Here is an 18402-nt window from a genome sequence, read left to right on the forward strand (position 1 = left end):
TATATATATATATATATATATATATATATATATATATATATAAAGTTTTGGATACAGTGGTGGAGATGGATTAGAAAGCTTGTTAGTTTTTATTGCAGTCTGTGCCCCCATTAGGTAGTATCACCCTATTAGTCCTATTTACCATTATCATTGAAAAATAAAGTAAAAGAAAAATCAAATTTTGGGTTGTCCCCAGAAAAGTAATACAGGAAGAATCTTCCAATGGGGAAGCTAGTTCTGGCCCCAAGGAATTCCCTTAATTTGCAGGGATTTCCTTTCACTTCTTGTTTGGCTATGGGACAAGAAGTGAAGAGAAATCTCTGCAATGGGACACAGATGGCAAAAAAAAAAAAAAAAAGGGAAGATCTGACAGGGGTTTTAACCCTCCCTTACTCAATCCAAAATGAAAAAAAAGTTTTACCTATAGTTCTACTTTAAATGTATGTATGTTGGATGTTAAATACATATGGTATGGACCCTTCATTTACAACCAGAGATTGGTTTTTCATAGAGATGTGATTGCTGAGACGCTCTCTTCAGCTTGGCACATGCACCCTGTAGCCCCATTGGCTACAGGGTGGAAGATGCAGAAATCAATAGTAGTCTACACAGCTACAGGCGGATATGCCAAGCTGAGTAGAGCTATGGGGGCACACACAGCTGAATGGTCTACTGGCACATATTGCCAGGCTGCACGCGGCTACGGGGAGGCGAGCGCCGGGCTGCACGCGGCTACGGGGAGGCGAGCGCCGGGCTGCACGCGGCTACGGGGAGGCGAGCGCCGGGCTGCACGCGGCTACGGGGAGGCGAGCGCCGGGCTGCACGCGGCTACGGGGAGGCGAGCGCCGGGCTGCACGCGGCTACGGGGAGGCGAGCGCCGGGCTGCACGCGGCTACGGGGAGGCGAGCGCCGGGCTGCACGCGGCTACGGGGAGGCGAGCGCCGGGCTGCACGCGGCTACGGGGAGGCGAGCGCCGGGCTGCACGCGGCTACGGGGAGGCGAGCGCCGGGCTGCACGCGGCTACGGGGAGGCGAGCGCCAGGCTGCACGCGGCTACGGGAGGCGAGCGCCAGGCTGCACGCGGCTACGGGAGGCGAGCGCCAGGCTGCACGCGGCTACGGGAGGCGAGCGCCAGGCTGCACTCGGCTACGGGAGGCGAGCGCCAGGCTAGATGCTACTTTTTAGGCTCCTATGTAGGTGCGATGGTTTGCGCACATTTTTTGCACGTCACATGTAGGGTGGCCCATTGATTTCAATGGGCTGCCCTAAGCGTGAAAATCAAACAAATGAAATACATGACCTCATTTTTGCACCTCACAAATAACACATGGCACTTTCACACACGATGTATGATTATTTGTATGTTGCAGGAACATGCACATTATTGTATGATTTCTCACAATACACAAACATGAATGTAGAGCCAGGCTGGAGCTGTGTGTCCCACCATGGGGAGTCTGTGCTTCCGGCACTAGGACCCAGCAGTCACCTCCTGATAAGTCCGTCCACAAACAATGGAAAAGAGCGGAGAAAAGTATGTGGGGGGCTCAGGCCGGACCCCCCTTCTCCTCCCGGGGTACCGGACATCCCCCCACCACACTCCCAGCCGCCCCCCCCGTCCTCACACCAACTTCTTCCCCACCCCCCCTCAGTGCAGAAAACGTGGCAGTCCCCTCCTCCCCGCCTACCTGTACTCAGATTGTCATTGATTTTCAGCGGGACCCTCAGGATGTAGACCAGGAAGAGCATGAAGAAGAACCACACCGTCCACAGGTACGTCCACGACCACACCATACACGACTTCAGCTGCTCCAGGAAGCCAGCTTCAGCCATATTCTGTGTGAGGGGAGAGCTGCTCTCTGCTGCCCCCAAGCGCTCAGCGAGTGTACAGCCTGGGAGGACTCACTCACTCACTGCTACATTGTAACCAATCAGAGACTAAGATACCTGCCCTCCCCTCCCCCAGCCACCCACCACAAGCCAAGACATGGCCCACTGACAGCTCTATGACTCCACACATCTCCCCCCCCCATTACCACAGGATAAACATTGACTTCACTTGTGGGATTACAACCCCTGGCAGCTTTATTTCTGGCTGCATTCACACCTGATGTGTTTTTGTTCAGGCTTTTTGGCATTTTTGAGCTTTGGAGTTTTTCTTATTAGCCAATAGAGAAAAATATCATTTGTTTTATCATTTGTTGCTGTTTTTCAGCTTTTTATTCACTTTCATTTATTTATTTTTACTTTTTTTGTAAGGGGTTATAGGTTATGGATAGGGATTCATTCATTTATTACTTTTTTTCCTTGTTATTATTTATTTTGTTAGGTTAGGTGTTAATATTAAGGTTAAGGCCCCATGTACACGGGACGCTGCTAAACGCGCGTTCAGAGGCAGTTGGATGCTTTTTTCAACTGCCCCTGAACTCATTCAATATTATCCTATGTGACCATGTACACAGTCTCGTTTATTGGCGTTTTTAGGCAGTTGCATCTAACAGCGTTTCTTTGAAAGCAAAAAAATGGACGCAGAAGATTTTCACGTTTCAGACGCCAAACGCGACTAAACACAATACCGGTGTTTAGGCGCGTTTTCGTTTATAAGCGTCTTTAACCACTTGCCGACTGACACATGTACATATACGTCAGCAGAATGGCACAGGTGGGAAAATGGGCATACCTGTACGTCCCTTTGAATTTGCGCGCCCCTGCCTCGAGCCCCATGAGTAGGATCGCAGGTCCCACGGACATCGAGTCCACAGGATACCCGCGATTGTCTCACAGAGAGGAAGAATGGGGAGATGCTAATGTAAACAAGCATTTCCCCATTCTGCCTAGTGACAGTGTCACTGATCATAGCTCCCTGTGATCGGAAGCGGTGCTCAGTGAAGTGTCACTCGTAGCCACGCCCCCTAAGAGTTAAAATCACTCCCTAGGACACACTTAACCCCTTCCGAGCCAGCTAGTGGTTAACCCCTTCACTGCCAGTGTCATTTTTACAGTAATCAATGCAATTGTTTAGCATTGATCGTTGTAAAAATGACAATGATCCCAAAAATGTGTCAAAATTGTCCGATGTGTTTGCCATAATGTCGCGATAAAAATCACAGATCGCCGCCATTACTAGTAAAAAAGAAAAAATTATTACTAAAAATGCCGTAAAACTATCCCCTATTTTGTAGACGCTATAACTTTTGTGCAAACCAATCAATAAACGCTTATTGCGATTTTTTTTTTTTTTTACCAAAAATATGTAGAATATGTATCGGCCTAAAATGAGGGAAAAAATTGTGTGTTTTTTGTATATTTTTTGGGGATATTTATTATAGCAAAAAGTAAAAAATAATGCGTTTTTTTCAAAATTGTCGCTCTATTATTGTTTATAGCGCAAAAAATAAAAATCTCTATTTGTGGGAAAAAAAGGACGTCAATTTTGTTTGGGAGCCACGTTGCATGAACGCGCAATTGTCAGTTAAAGCGACGCAGTGCCGAATCGCAAAAAAAGCTCTGGTCTTTGGTCAGCCAAATGGTCCGGGGCTGAAGTGGTTAAAGGTACCCTATATTTTTGACCTGAAAAGACAAAAATATGATGGAAAACGATGAAAAAAACATAAAAAAGAATAGTTTAAAATGTTTTAATTACTTGCGATGATTCATAGACCATATATAGCCCTTGATGCAACGCAATACACCACTAGCATTGCTGTATCCGAATTTGAATTGGAATTTTACCCATATGTTCAGATTTGACCAAGATGACCACACCATTGTGCTTGACCCCCTAATTGATATATTATAAAAAATGAAATTAACCTTTAAATTTGCATAAAATAGACAAAATATTTTTTTTTCCTTAAAAAGTAATTAAAAAACAAAAATAATACCATATACAGCTGAAAAAAATCCAATAAATATATTAATCAATTAATTTTTAAAAATTGCCAAAAAAATGTTATATATTATAAAAAATTTAATTAAATAAATATTTTTTTTTTTAAAAAAATAAAGGAAAAACAAAAATAATACATCTGTACATCTATAGATATATATAAATATATGCACATACCTGATCATCACCAACAGACGTTCCTCTGGTGACACACTCTTCCGCATGTTGGTGTCCATGCGTGTCAGACTGGGTCCTACTTTTTCTAGTAGAAGGTCAAATGTGGTAATAGACATGCGTGTGGAATAAAAAAATTTGTCGGGGTAGGTATGCAGCTTTACATACATGTTGGAAAAATATCCTACCGACATTCGCTGAGCAATCAATGGATGGGTCCAATAGCGATGAACTCTGACTCTGGACCTCGCACGCAATTTTCTACGTCGTTCTAGCCTCATCAAGAGCAATGTCAGGAGCATTTCCTCACATATGCTTATTATGGGATCCATTGAAAAAAAAAGCACAGAAATGACTCTGGACCTTGCACGCAATTTTCTACATCGTTCTAGCCTCATCAAGAGCAATGTCAGGAGCATTTCCTCACATATGCTTATTATGGGATCCATTGAAAAAAAAAAGCACAGAAATAAAGGCAAATACAAGTATACAGCTGCTCTATCTGCTGCTGCTACTCACTCTGGTCAATTTTTTTTTAAATTGGGGAGGGTCTTAATGAGGTTATCTTAATAAACGGTTCTAGACACAAACGCTGTAAAACGCCGCTAAACGCGGCATGCAAACGCGGCAAAACGGACGTTTCTAGACGCCGGTTAAAAATTCATTCAGAGGAGGTTGCCCCAGCGTCCCGTGTACATGGAGCCTTAGGGTTTATTATTAGGGTTTATAATAAGGGGTTAGGAATTAGGGTTTATTATTAGGGTTAGGAATTAGGGTTTAATATTAGGGTTTATTATTAGGGGTTAAAAATAGGGCTAGGAGTTAGGGTTTATAATTAGGGGTTAATATTAGGGTTAGAAATTAGGGTTTATTATTAGGGGTTAATAATATGGTTAGGGTTTATAATTAGGGGTTAATATTAGGGGTTAGGAGGTAGGGTTTATTATTAGGGGTTAATATTAGGGTTAGTAATTAGAGTTTATTATTAGGGGTTAATATTAGGGTTTATAATTAGGGGTTAATATTAGGGTTTATAATTGGGGGTTAATATTAGGGGTTAGGAGATAGGGTTTATTATTACGGGGTTAATATTAGGGTTAGGAGTTAGGGTTTATTATTAGAGGTTAATATCGGGGTTGGGGGTTACTACATTTTTTTATTATTTATTTATGATTTTTATTATTTATATATGTATTGCATTTAATAATTATTGCATTTGAGCGGAAAAACGCGCTAAAAAACTCATAACTGCGCAAATCAAGCGCTTCGCTCAATTCGAGCTACAAAAAAAGCTCCAGAACTTTTTTGAGCTTCAGACATTTGGTTTTAGGTGATTTGTAGTGGAAATCTGAACCATCTCCATAGATATTAACTGATTTTTTTCTCCTCCGGAGCTTCAAGCTGCAAAACGCTGAGATGTGAATGGGGCCTTAGGGAGATTCACTCTTCTTCTTTGTCCTGTTTACCGTCATCAGTGAAAGAAAGTCCCACATATTGGGTGGTTACCAGAAGAGGAATAGAGGTACACTAGTTCCAGATTCCCTTGGAGAGATTTTTTTCTCACTTCCTGTTTTGGCTGTGGGAAAGGAAGTGAATGGGAAATCTCCCCAATGGGACACAGATGGCAAAAAAAAAAAAAAAACGACAGGAGTTATAACAATCTAATAGAATTGCTTCATGCATAGCTTTGGTGTGGATGTGGTGTGATTTGAGCCCAATCAAAATGAATCGCATGTGAATTGTACAGGAATGCAGTGTGGTTCCTGTTCAATTCATAGTGTGAGCCTAGGCTAATGCAAGTGCGGGTATGTATGTAAATCGCAGGCATTCCCGCAACAGCAGGCAACATGCGCTGCTCTTTAGCAGGCACATCTGAAAACACAGCGCCTTTTTTGGGGGTAGTAAAGATTTCTGCACCGCTGTGAATTTGAAAAGGCACAGGGATCTTTTTCTCACATGCCCCGCAGGTACAGCAGTCCATTGAAGTGAATTAGGCTGCCGTGCCTGCACAAACACAGCACATAGGAATCACATATATGTGAACCTAGTCTAAAGGATCATTCGCAGCATATAGGTGTGTCCAAGCACACGTTCTTTGCATGTTCCCGCACATTTCCATTAGCACATTCATTTCAATGGGCTGCCAAACACATGGAAATGCATAAAAAGTACGGTAGGCACAATTATTTAAATTATGTAGTGCCCAATGATATGCCATGATGACATAAACGTCCGAAAGCTCCAGCCTACTGGTTTTGTCACTAATGGATGTCCTCAGAGGTCTTTGAAGTTTTAAATACATGATTATTTTAATGAAACATCTAATTTTAACAGGACATATTCAGAGGAATTTAATAAAGCATTAGGGCCAGGGCTTTCTAGTAGTATGGCCCTTTAACCACTTCAATACAAAAGGGCACTTATACACCCTTCCTGCCCAGACCAATTTTCAGCTTTCAGTGCTCTCGCAATTTGAATGCCAATTACTTAGTCATGCAACACTGTACCCAAACAAAATTTTTATCTTTTTTTTTGCACAAATAGAGCTTTCTTTTGGTGGTAATTAATCACCACTGGGTTTTTTATTTTTTGTAACATAAGTGAAAAAGAGCCAAAATTTTGAAGAAAAAATGCTTTTTTTTTAGTCTCTGGAAAAATATTGCAAATAAGTAATTTTTGTTCATAAATTTGGGCCAAAATTTTGGGCCAAAATTTACACTGCTATATATCTTTGGTAAAAAAAACAAACAAATATATATACAAGTATATTATTATGGGGCGTATACACGGTCGGACTATTCGGCTACAAAAGTCCGACGGACGCCGACGGACCAAATCCGGCGGACAATCCGATCGTGTGTGGGCTTCCCCGGACTTTCAGCTGACTTTTCCAGTCACAAATCTGACGGACTTTAGATTTGAACTTGCTTCAAATCTTTACGTCGTAACTCCGGCGGACCCAGAAATCCGCTCGTCTGTATGCTAGTCCGACTGACAAAAACCGACGCTAGGACAGCTATTGGCTACTGGCTATCAACTTCCTTATTTTAGTCCGGTGTACGTCATCACGTACGAATCCGTCAGACTTTGGTGTGATCGTGTGTAGGCAAGTCCGGTCGTTAGAAAGCCCGTTTAAAGTCCGCTAAAAGTCCGTCGAAAGTCTGTCGAAAGCCTGTCGGACAGGCTGTCGGACTTTTGTAGCCAAAAAATCCGACCGTGTGTACGCCCCATTAGGTCTGTGTTAAAGTTATAGAGTCTACAAGCTATGGTGCAAATCATTGAAAATTGATCACACCTGGTGTACTGACGGTCTATCTCATTTCTTGAGGCCTTGAAATGTCAGGAAAGTACAAATCTCCCCCCCCCCCCCAAATGACCCCTTTGTGAAAAGTAGACAGTCCAAGGTATTTAGTAAGAGGCATGGTGAGTTTTTTGAAGTTGTAATGTTTTCCCACAATTCTTGGGAAAATTAAGAAATTATTATTATTATTCATATGCATACTTCCAATTACACCCCAAAATACATTCTGCTACTCGTCACAAGTATGGCGATACCACATGTGTGAGACTTTTTTACAGCCTGGCCACATAGAGAGGTCCAACATGTATAAAGAGGTCCACCATGCAGGGAGCACTGTCAGGCATTCTAGTAGCATACATCACACATCCAATTTCCTAACAACCTATCACACCTTTGAAGGTCCTGGAGCACCAGGACAATGGAATTACCCACAAATTGACCCCGTTTTGGAAAGCAAACACCCTAACGTATATTCTATGCGGCGTAATTAGTCTTTTGCACAGTTTATTTTTTTCCAAAGGTTTTTAAAAACGTGGAAAGAAAATGAAAACGTATTTTTTTTTTTTTTTACACAAAGTGGTCAATTTATAAGATATTTCTAACACACAGCATGTACATAGCAAAAATTACACCCTAAAATAAATTCTGCTACTCATCCCGAGTATGGCGATACCCCATGTGTGAGACTTTTTCACAGCCTGGCCACATACAGAGGCCCAACATGCAGGGAGCACCATCAGGCGTTCTAGGAGCATAAATTACACATATCATTTTCTAACGACCTGTTACATTTTTGAAGGCCCTGGAGCACCAGGACAATGGAAACGCCCACAAAGTGACCCCATTTTGCAAAGCAAACACCCCAACGTATATTCTATGAGGCATTATGAGTCTTTTGAACGGTTAATTTTTTCCAAAAGATTTTGGAAAACGTGGAAACAAAATGAAAACTTTTTTTTTTTTACACAAAGTTGTCAATTTATTAGATTTTTCTAACACATAGCATGTACATAGCAAAAATGACACCCCAAAAAATATTCTGCTACTCCTCCTGAGTATGGTGATACCACATGTGTGAGACTTTTACACAGCCAGGCCACATAGAGAGGTCCAACATGCAGGGAGCACCATCAGGCGTTCTAGGGGCATAAATTACACATTTAGTTTCCTGACTACCTATTACATTTTTGAAGGTCCTGGAGCAGCAGAACAATGGAATTACCCAGAAAATGATCCCATTTTGGAAAGAAGACACCCCAACTGGTGACAGGTACTCAGATACTTTGATGGGCTAGAGTTAGGTACTAGGGTAACTCTGATGGGCTGGTGACAGGTACTCGGGTACTCTGATGGGCTAGAGATAGGTACTCGGGTACTCTGATGGGCTGGTGACAGGTAATCAGGTACTCTCATGAGCTGGAGACAGCTACTCAGGTACTCTGATGGGCTGGAGATAGGTATTTGGGTACTCTAATGGGCTGGTGACAGGCACTTAGGTACTCTGATGGGCTGGTAACAGGTACTCGGGTACTCTGGTGGGCTGTTGACAGGTACTCGGGTACTCTGGTGGGCTGTTGACAGGTACTCGGGTACTCTGATGGGCTGGTAACAGGTACTCGGGTACTTTGATGGGCTGGTGACAAGTACTTTGGTACTCTGGTACTCTGACGAACTGGTGACAGGTACTTGGGTAGTCTGATGGGCTGGTGGCAGGTACTCGGGTACTCTGATGAGCTGATGATAGGTACTCAGATGGGCTGTGATAGGTACTCAGATGCTGGTGACAGGTACTCTGAGGCTGATGAGGGGTACTCTGGGTCTGGTGATGGGTACTCTAGGGCTGGTGATGGGTACTCTAGGGCTGGTGACAGGTACTCAGATGCTGGTGATGGGTACTCAGATGCTGGTGATGGGTACTCTGATGCTGGTGACAGGCACTCAGATGCTGGTGACAGGTACTCTGGGGCTGTAATGGGTACTCTGGGGCTGGTGACGGGTACTCTGATGCTGGTGACAGGTACTCTAGGGCTAGTGACGGGTACTCTGGGGCTGGTGACAGGTACTCTGAAGCTGGTGACAGGTACTCTGGGGCTGATGAGGGGTACTCTGGGGCTGATGAGGGGTACTCTGGGGCTGGTGACAGGTACTCTGGGGCTGGTAATGGGTACTCTAGGGCTGGTGACTGGTACTCAGATGCTGGTGAGGGGTACTCTAATGCTGGTGAAAAGTACTCTGATGGTGGTGACAGGTACTCAGATGCTGGTGACAGGTACTCTGGGGCTGGTGACAGGTACTCCTGATGGGCTGTTACAGGTTCTCTTTATTTGGGCGAGCAATCAGGCACATTCCTGCACTTTTTCAGCCAGGTCTCCTCCTCACACACTGAGGAGGAGAACCTGGAAACAGCGCTACAGCCGTTTGTTAACATTTGTGACCAGCTGTGATTGGACACAGCCGGTCATGTGGTAAAGAGACAATTTTATTGGCTATTTACCCTGATCGAGGATGGGCTGTGTTCGAGGAACACGCCTCATCCCGATCACCACGCTGCACGCCCCCGGCGATCATGAGCTCAATACATGTGACCAGCTGTGATTGGACACAGCCGGTCACATGGTAAAGAGCCAATTTCATTGGCTCTTTATCCTGATCGGGGAGGGGTTGTGTCCAGAGGGACACACCTGATCCCTGATCGCCATGCTGTGGGCCCCCGCAGTAGCGGCGAGAAGCAGAGGCTGTCATATGACATCCACCCGGGATGGCAGGGTATTTTTGTGGACGTAATTTGACAATGGCCCGGTATGGAAGTGGTTAAAGTGGAACTTCAGTCATTTTTTCATCTTTCCATCTATTGAATCTTCTGCCCTTGTTGTTTTAACTTTGGATAGTAAAACATTTTTTTCTGCCAGTAAATAACTTATACAGCCTACTTCCTGTTTCTCGTCTAGTAAAAAGCCTAGGCTTACCAGATCATGCACTGCTCTCTCTCTCTCTCTCACTCTTGTGACAGTTTGACAGGAAGGGAAGGGGGGGGGGGTGAGTCATAAGAGGGCCAATGAGAGCTGCAGAGCTGTAGGTGTGCCTCTGTGTGTCTGTGTAAATGCAGGAAGTGAACAGTCAGCAGCTTCAGCTGCCCACAGTTAAAATGATTGCAGCCAGGCTTAGTGGAGGGAGATTTCTGTAGCATATTTGTCAAGTACAGAATCACAGTGTATATAAAATAAAATGGAAAGTGGTTGGAGGGAAGCTTCAGAATGGCAAAGATGTTTTTATTACAAATTATGTGAGCAGACTGCAGCACCTCTTTAAAAGGTCCTGCACCAGATTTAAAAAGCCCTGCCACCAGTTACAGTAGCTTTACCAAATTGTGTAGCAAAATAAGGGAATCAGGCATTTAAAACTTCATTCGGAAGCGGCACTTTTATTGCACCAAATTTTAAAAAAATACTCCCGTTTATAGTTATCGAAATTGGAAGTAATTAAAGTGGCTGTAAACCCTTCCATATATCCAGTGAAGTAGAAAAGTACAGAATTTATTCAGCTTGTCTGAGCTTCCAGAAAGCAAGGAGCTGGGAGCTGAATTTACACTCTGCAGATCTCAGTGAAAGGAGCTCTGAGGGCTGATTGGAGGAAAGAGGCACACCCCCCTTCACACAGAAACAGAGCTGAGGCTGCCAATCGCAGGCTGTGTGCTGGAGATTCCCGCCCATCACCATTTTTCTCGGTGTCAGGAATACTTGTCAGAAGTGATTTATGCTGATAGCAGAGGAACGGAGCAGCAGAGATAAATGACACTTAGTGCTCTGGATAAAGACAAACACACACTATATAGGGATATGCTTTTTTTCATAATTAATGTCTGAGGTTTACAACCACTTTAAGTGTAACTTGGCATGCAGAGGCAGGCAGAGTGACTGTCTCTGTATGTTGTGTAGCTGAGCAGCATATTTGCCACCACTACCTCTTCCTCTCCCCACCTGTCCCTGGCTGTTAAAGAGGAACTCTGGTAATTTCTATAAAAATGTAAAATCAAAAGCCAGAAATACTGTAGCTGCTGACTTTTATTATATAGACACTTACCAGCCCAAGTATCAAGAGCTGCCATCACCCAGGTCAGTTCTTTGCCAGTCTGCAGGTCTCTGTTGCCGCCATCTTGAAAAAGGGAATCCATCTGCGACTTCCTGGTGTTTCACAACCGGCTGCCCACTGTGTATGTGCCAGATGTACTGCACATTCCAACTAGTCTGGCAGCCTCCTAGGACTTTTGACATGTCTCAGCAGGTTGTTGTGCCTAGATGCACAGTGCAGAAGTGGGAGTGGGTACCTGTCAGAAATAGGTGACCACTACCAGAGAAAAAAAAAATCTGCAATAACGAGAGGTGAGGGAGAAGAAGGAGAATGTGTGTAACTTCCCAGTGAACTGAGTCTGATGACAGTGACAGTGAAGGGAGTCTGATGAGAATACTGCAACCAGGAGCAGTACAAGGGGGGGCGTAAGGGGCAGATGCCCTGGGCGGTACAATTTGCTGGAGGGAGGGGGAGACACATGTGAAGTGCCGGCAGTGTGCTTCACAACTGTGTCTATACACACTAGCCCGCGCCGCTGTACCTGTAAAACTGTCTGTAAGATGTGCCGCGTGTGCTCCTGAATCCAGCACAAGCCCTTCACCTCCCTTCTCTGTTAGCAGTGGCATATCATCCATGTGTGCAGGGTGTTCACTGCACACGGTCCCCCAAAGGGGGGGGCCACTGTGACCCACCCTGCACACATGGAAGATTGTCCCTTGACAGCCAGGGATGATCGGTGCGGCAGGGGGACAGTTGCAAGCAACAATCTCCCTGTATGGCTTTTCAGACAGACGGTTTGCCTCCTCTTCCTCCAATGGCTGTCAGCTAAAATGCCATACAGGGACATCAGTGCTTGCAACTTTCTCCTGCCGCACCGATCATCCCCCCAATGTCAGCCATGTCCTCCTCCTCCTGCAGCCCTTGTGTTCTCGGGACCCCTGTGTCCTCTTCCTTCGGCCCGCTGTGTGCTCCTCCTCTGCTGCCCACTCCCTTGACCCCCCGCAGCTGGCTTCCTTCCTCTCCCGCCAGCTGCTGTGGGGTATGTGTCAGGATGGAGAGAGGAGGAAGGGGCTGGAATTTTCTAAATTGGACACAGGGAGTGATCGCTCCTGTGTCCTTTGATAACTGAGCAAAGTAAACTGTGTCCCCGTCTTCCTCACTAGTAGTGAGCGTCCACCTTCACCCCTCTTTCTTCCAGGGCCATGAACTCCGGCTGTGACTGGCCGGAGTCGCGTGACGTCACTCCTGCACATGCGCACGGGAGCCGCCTTTAACGGCATGACCCGAGCTAGAAGCTACAGCGTGCCCTAACTCCGGTGCATGTGCAGAAGAAATCGCCCTACGGCGATTTGCAAATACCTCCTAGACCGTGCAGGTTTGGGAGATATTTCAAGCACCTACAGGTAAGCCTTAATCTAGGCTTACCTGTAGGTTAAAGTGGTTGTAAAGGGTTTACAACCACTTTAAACACAGTGATATACAGTCCACTCCTCGGTTCCTCGTGAGTCTCACAATACCGTTCTGTCCAGGTTGGGTTTTGGTTGGTGAGTGCACTAGTACCTATTTCTGTTTGAAATGTTTTAATACTCCAATGTTACATTTTTGTTAACTATTTCATTGTCATTTATTGCCTATGTAGCTGCAGCTATCTGATATTTTGAGAATTCACTTGGACGCCTCCTGAAGAAGCGGTCCATCCGCGAAACTGTTGAGGGCACGGTCCCAAGTATTCTAAACATAGCCTCCAACCACCTTTGTGGGCAGTTTTAATATATTATTGTAATTTTGTATTGTTTGTGATATCTATATTTTGATTATATAGATGTTTTATTATTGCTGTATTTTTGAATAAATTTAAACATTTTTACTCATATTGTATTGTTGTATGAGGTACCAGAATAGTCCAATATTTTTGGGGGGTGGCAGAAAAAAAGGTGGGGACTCTATTGGAGTAGTCCCCACTAATCTCTTTCCCTCCCGTTTTCCTCTATTTAAATACTCCACTATATACAGTCCACTCCAATCCCCTGTGTAGTAGACACCATATAGGACCACCACCTACAGTAAAAAAAAAGTCCTGCTTAGCAGAAATACTGGACCTTGAAAAGGCCAGTGACGCTTGTGGCTGATTACCCCACCAGGCCCTTTAGATGACAATCCAACCAAGATTCAATGGTCCTGCAGGCGGTTCCTCTCTCTCCAGGTATCAGGAACATCCCACTCAAAAATAATAAAGGAGGCTCCACATAGTGTAAGATCCAATGGTTTATTGGTTGTAAAATACCTCCCAAACACGGAGGAAAACTAGTAAAAAGCCGACCGGCATACACATGAAAAAACCAGCGCCCACGATTCTGGGACTTGTAAGTCGCAATGTCGTCCTGCCTATGCGTTTCGTCAGAGATTGACGTCATCCTGGGGCACAAGCGACGTACTGCAGCATCGCCTAATATACCACAAATTACCAACCAAGCCTCGTTCTGATTCCCGAGGACTTAGCAAGCATCAAGCCTCGTTTTAACATCAAAAGCTCAGATGGGCATCAAGCCTCGTTTTGAGGGTCAAGCTGGACACCAGTGATATTACCTAGAGTGGATATTCACCACAATTTAATCTCTAATAAAAGACTAAAGAGACCCTAGCATATCCGCATACAATTAAATATTTGAATTCAAATACTCAGTTAAAGATACCTAATAAGCTAATATCTAAAAAAATAGATTTAGACACTGCATGGAATTATCCTACGTGGTTTGACCTGGAAGAATGCAGAATGTCAACACTGGAGACACTCTACCACACTGCCAGCTACAGGAAGCCTTATATATTGCACCTGGTTCAGCCCAGAATGGTGTGAAATATCGAAGATAAAAACACTCCAACATACTGCCTACTGCAGGAGACCTTATGCATTACACATAAGTACAAAAATGTAAATTAAAAAATGTAATTGATAAAAATTGATACGGCAAAGGGAAGATTAAAAAATAAATAAAAAATAGAAATCCCCGTTTTATCTATTACAATGTCCACGCGGACTCCAGTATGTGGGCAGGACCAAACGGGCCCTACAGGTGAGACTGAATGAGCATATTAACAATATTATGAAGGGTTTCCTGAATCATTCTGTCTCAAAAAATTATGCACTAGTATATAATAGGGACCCCAAGAACACCTTGTTTATGGGCATTGACAGATACAGTCCACATTGGAGGGGGAGCTCATTATTAAGGGGGATCTCTCAACTTGAAATGAAATGGATTTTTACAGTTGGATGTTTTTCTCCTTTGGGCCTTAATGTGGACGTAGATGGCAATGCTTTTGTTAATAATTCATAATCAGTAGGTATCATGTGTGGATTAATTGTGGATGAATTAAAAATTTAGATTGATTATTAGCTTATTTAAAGTATTCAGACTAGATTTTGGATTAAAGATATATATTTATTTTGAATTACAGATTGATGTATATTAGGAGGGATTAAAGTTAGTTATGTATGTATTTTGAATTATAGATTGATGTACATTATGAGGGACTATCTGATGCAGACCTAAAGGGGATTTCCATTATTTATTTATATTTTAACCACTTCCGGACCAGCCCCCGCAGTTTTACTGCGGCAGAATGGCACGGCTGGGTGAAACGACGTTACCTTACGTCGATTCGCCTTTTGGCCACTAGGGGCACGCACATGATGACTGCTGGGCTCCCACGATTGCTCGTGACAGAGCTAGAACAGGGATCTGTGTGTGTAAACACACAGATCCTGGTTCTCTCAGGGGAGTAGAGAGAGATCGTGTGTTCATCTCTCTCTCCTCCTAGACAGTCCCATCCCCCTAAAGTTATAACACACCTAGGGAACACAGTTAACCCCTTGATCGCCCCCTAGTGTTAACCCCTTCCCTGCCAGTGACATTTATACAGTAATCAGTGCATTTTTATAGCACTGATCGCTGTATAGGTGTTGATGGTCCCAAAAATGTGTCAAAAATGTCCGATCTGTCCGCCGCAATATCGCAGTCCTGATAAAAATCGCAGATCACCACCATTACTAGTAAAAAATCAATACATGCTTATTGCGATTTTTTTTTTTTTTTTTTTTTTTTTTTACCAAAAATATGTAGACGAATACATATCTGCTTAAACTGAGGAAAAAAAATTATTTTTTTTTAAAAAAAATGTGGGATATTATAGCAAAAAATAATTTTTTCAAAATTGTCGCTCTTCTTTTGTTTATAGCGCAATAAAAAAAAAAACACAGAGGTGATCAAATACCACCAAGAGAAAGCTCTATGTGTGGGAAAAAAACAGACGCAAAATTTGTTTGGGTACAATGTCGCATGACCGTGCAATTGTCAGTTAAAGCAACAAAGTGCCAAATTGTAAAAAGTACTCTGGTCAGGAAGGGGGTACAATCTTCCAGGGCTGAAGCTGTTAATCTTCTTTTTGCTGTATCAATTTTTATCAATTACATTTTTTAGTTTACATTTTTGTACTTATGTGTAATGCATAAGGTCTCCTGCAGTAGGCAGTATGTTGGAGTGTTTTTATCTTACATTTCACACCCTTCTGGGCTGAACCAGCATATATGTTGCATATTCAGGTGCAATATATAAGGCTTCCTGTAGATGGCAGTGTGGTAGCGTGTCTCCAATGTTGACATTCTGCATACTTCCTGGTCGAACCACGCAAGATAGTTCCATTCAGCGTCTAAATCAGGGATCTCAAACTGGTGGCCCTCCAGCTGTTGTGAAACTACATGTCCCATGAGGCATTGCAAGGCTGACAGTTACAAGCATGACTCCCACAGGCTGAGGCATGATGGAACTTGTAGTTTCGCAACAGCTGGAGGGCCGCCAGTTTGAGACCCCTGGTCTAAATCTTTTGTTTTAAATATTAGCTTATTAGGCATCTTTAACTGAGTATTTGTGCTGTACGACGACCTCAATCTGTCAAAACGTGTAGGGCGGAGGACGTGCTGATCCGGAAGCACGGACGCTCATTTTTATGTATAAGCCGGCCGGTTTTCCTCCATGTTTGGGAGGTATTTTACATCCAATAAACCATTGGATCTTACACTATGTGGAGCCTCCTTTATAAGTTTTAAGTGGGACATTCCTGATACCTAGAGAGAGGACCTGCCTGCAGGACCATTGAATTTTGGTCGGATTGTCATCTAAAGGCCCTGGCGGGGTAATCAGCCACAAGCATCACTGGCCTTTTAAAAGTCCAGTATTTCTGGTAAGCAGGAATTTTTTTTTTACTGTCGGTGGAGGTCTCATATGGTGTCTACTACACAGGAGATTGGAGTGGACTGTGTCTCACTGTTTGAAATCCATGAGTGGAATATTACTCACGAGATCCTGGCACTGCGGTCTACTTATCATCCTGGGTTTTTTTCACCACCTTTCCATTCAAGGAGAACTTTTTCTGTTTGATGTTTTATTGAGTATGTGTATGCAAAGCACGACTCTGTCCTATATTAATATTATTATTGTCAATTGGCTATGGATCTAACCGTTGCCTATCAGAAAGGGAGCAGATCTGATGGGAAACTAGTGTCTCTCCAATCAAGCCCACCCAGCTACAAAACTGCTTGGCCGCTGCGTTGTCTGTGTGACGCTTGCAGCATCAGGGAGGAAATCCAGCTGCACTGAGGACAGCATGTAGGTATGGAGGCTTGGGCCTCACTGCACCTCCGCACATGGTGTTTTTTCCAAATTCATAACAGGTACATGAATCTGTAACCCACAATTTTTTCTCCCGGGGAGGCACGTCACGATTCTAAAGATTGTCATAGACACTTTCTATGAATTCCCCTCTATCTTTGTAACACCTGACAAGTCCCAGCATATGGTTAGCCCACATGCAATACTTTATATTAAAAATAAAGGATGTGGTGGCTGACCTAATAGGTAAGCCCAAAAAAAAAAAAAAAAACATAAAAAATACTTCACCCCTATCCTGGCTATCCTGGGCAACCCTGAGTCTCCTCAAGGCCTGCACTGTAGACATTTCTTGTGTTTGACAGACTCTGCCCATTTACCAACCAGACAGGCAATCAGCACTGCTGGTCTTAGACCCCCTATATGGAGCTACTTATTCCAGAGGTTCCTAAACAGGGAAAATGGCTTCAGTACCTCCAACTCAAACATTTCCATACTAAACTTCTTGAGTCGGGATGACTCTGTAGAGATCTAAAACCCTTTATGCTATCTATTTTTCTCTTACTTTTCCTGCTCTATGTCTTTCTTTTTGAGGTTCCACCCATCATACTGAGGGAATTGGATATCTGCCTCTTCGAACAACCATGTCATCTTTCTTTTTGATGGTTCATCCTACCCTAAATAAACCTGAGCCATGTTTTTTTTGTGTGTGTTTAGCTTGGTAGATCCGTGGTGTGCTGGCAAATACAGTGGGGAAAATAATTATTTGATCCCCTGCAGATTTTGTAAGTTTGCCCACTTACAAAGAAATGAAGGGTCTATCATTTTTATCATAGGTATATTTTAAATGATAGAAACAGAATCAACCAAAAAACAGAAAAAATACATGATACAAATGTTATAAATTGAGTTGCAGTTCAGTGAGTAAATTAAGTATTTGATCCCCAAGCAAAACATGACTTAGTACTTGGTGGAGAAACCCATGTTGGCAAGCACAGAGGTAAGACGTTTCTTGTAGTTGGTTACCAGGTTTGCACACATCTCATGAGGTATTTTGGTCCACTCTTCTTTACAGATCTATTTTCTATAGGATTAAGATGTGGAGGTGTGGCCACTCCATGACCTTAATGTGCTTCTTCTTGAGCCACTCCTTTGTTGCCTTGGTGGTATGTTGTGGGTCATTGTCATGCTGGAAGTCCCATCCAGGACCATTCTTCAGTGTTCTGGCTAAGGGAAGAAGGTTCTCATCCAAGATTTTACAATTGCTTTTCCCCGTCCATTGGCCCCTAAATGCGGCAAAGTCGG

The 18402-nt window shown here is 43.6% G+C and overlaps 1 protein-coding gene across 4 annotated transcripts in view; it reads right to left on the reverse strand.

Annotated features, from left to right (window-relative positions):
* Nucleotides 1-1895, reverse strand: part of ST7 (suppression of tumorigenicity 7) — a 257764-nt gene extending 255869 nt beyond the window's left edge. For 2 of the 4 annotated variants that reach the window (XM_073619834.1, XM_073619831.1), the window contains exon 1: nt 1688-1894. In XM_073619834.1, the coding sequence (XP_073475935.1) occupies nt 1688-1832 (145 nt within the window). In that variant the 5' untranslated portion in view covers nt 1833-1894. Of the gene's footprint in view, nt 1-1687 lie in introns of all 4 variants that reach the window. The other 2 variants (XM_073619832.1, XM_073619833.1) reach the window with 2 other exon arrangements.
* Between the last annotated feature and the right edge of the window lie 16507 nt (nt 1896-18402).

Source organism: Aquarana catesbeiana, linkage group LG03 (assembly GCF_042186555.1).
Source record: "Aquarana catesbeiana isolate 2022-GZ linkage group LG03, ASM4218655v1, whole genome shotgun sequence".
NCBI lineage: Eukaryota > Metazoa > Chordata > Amphibia > Anura > Ranidae > Aquarana > Aquarana catesbeiana.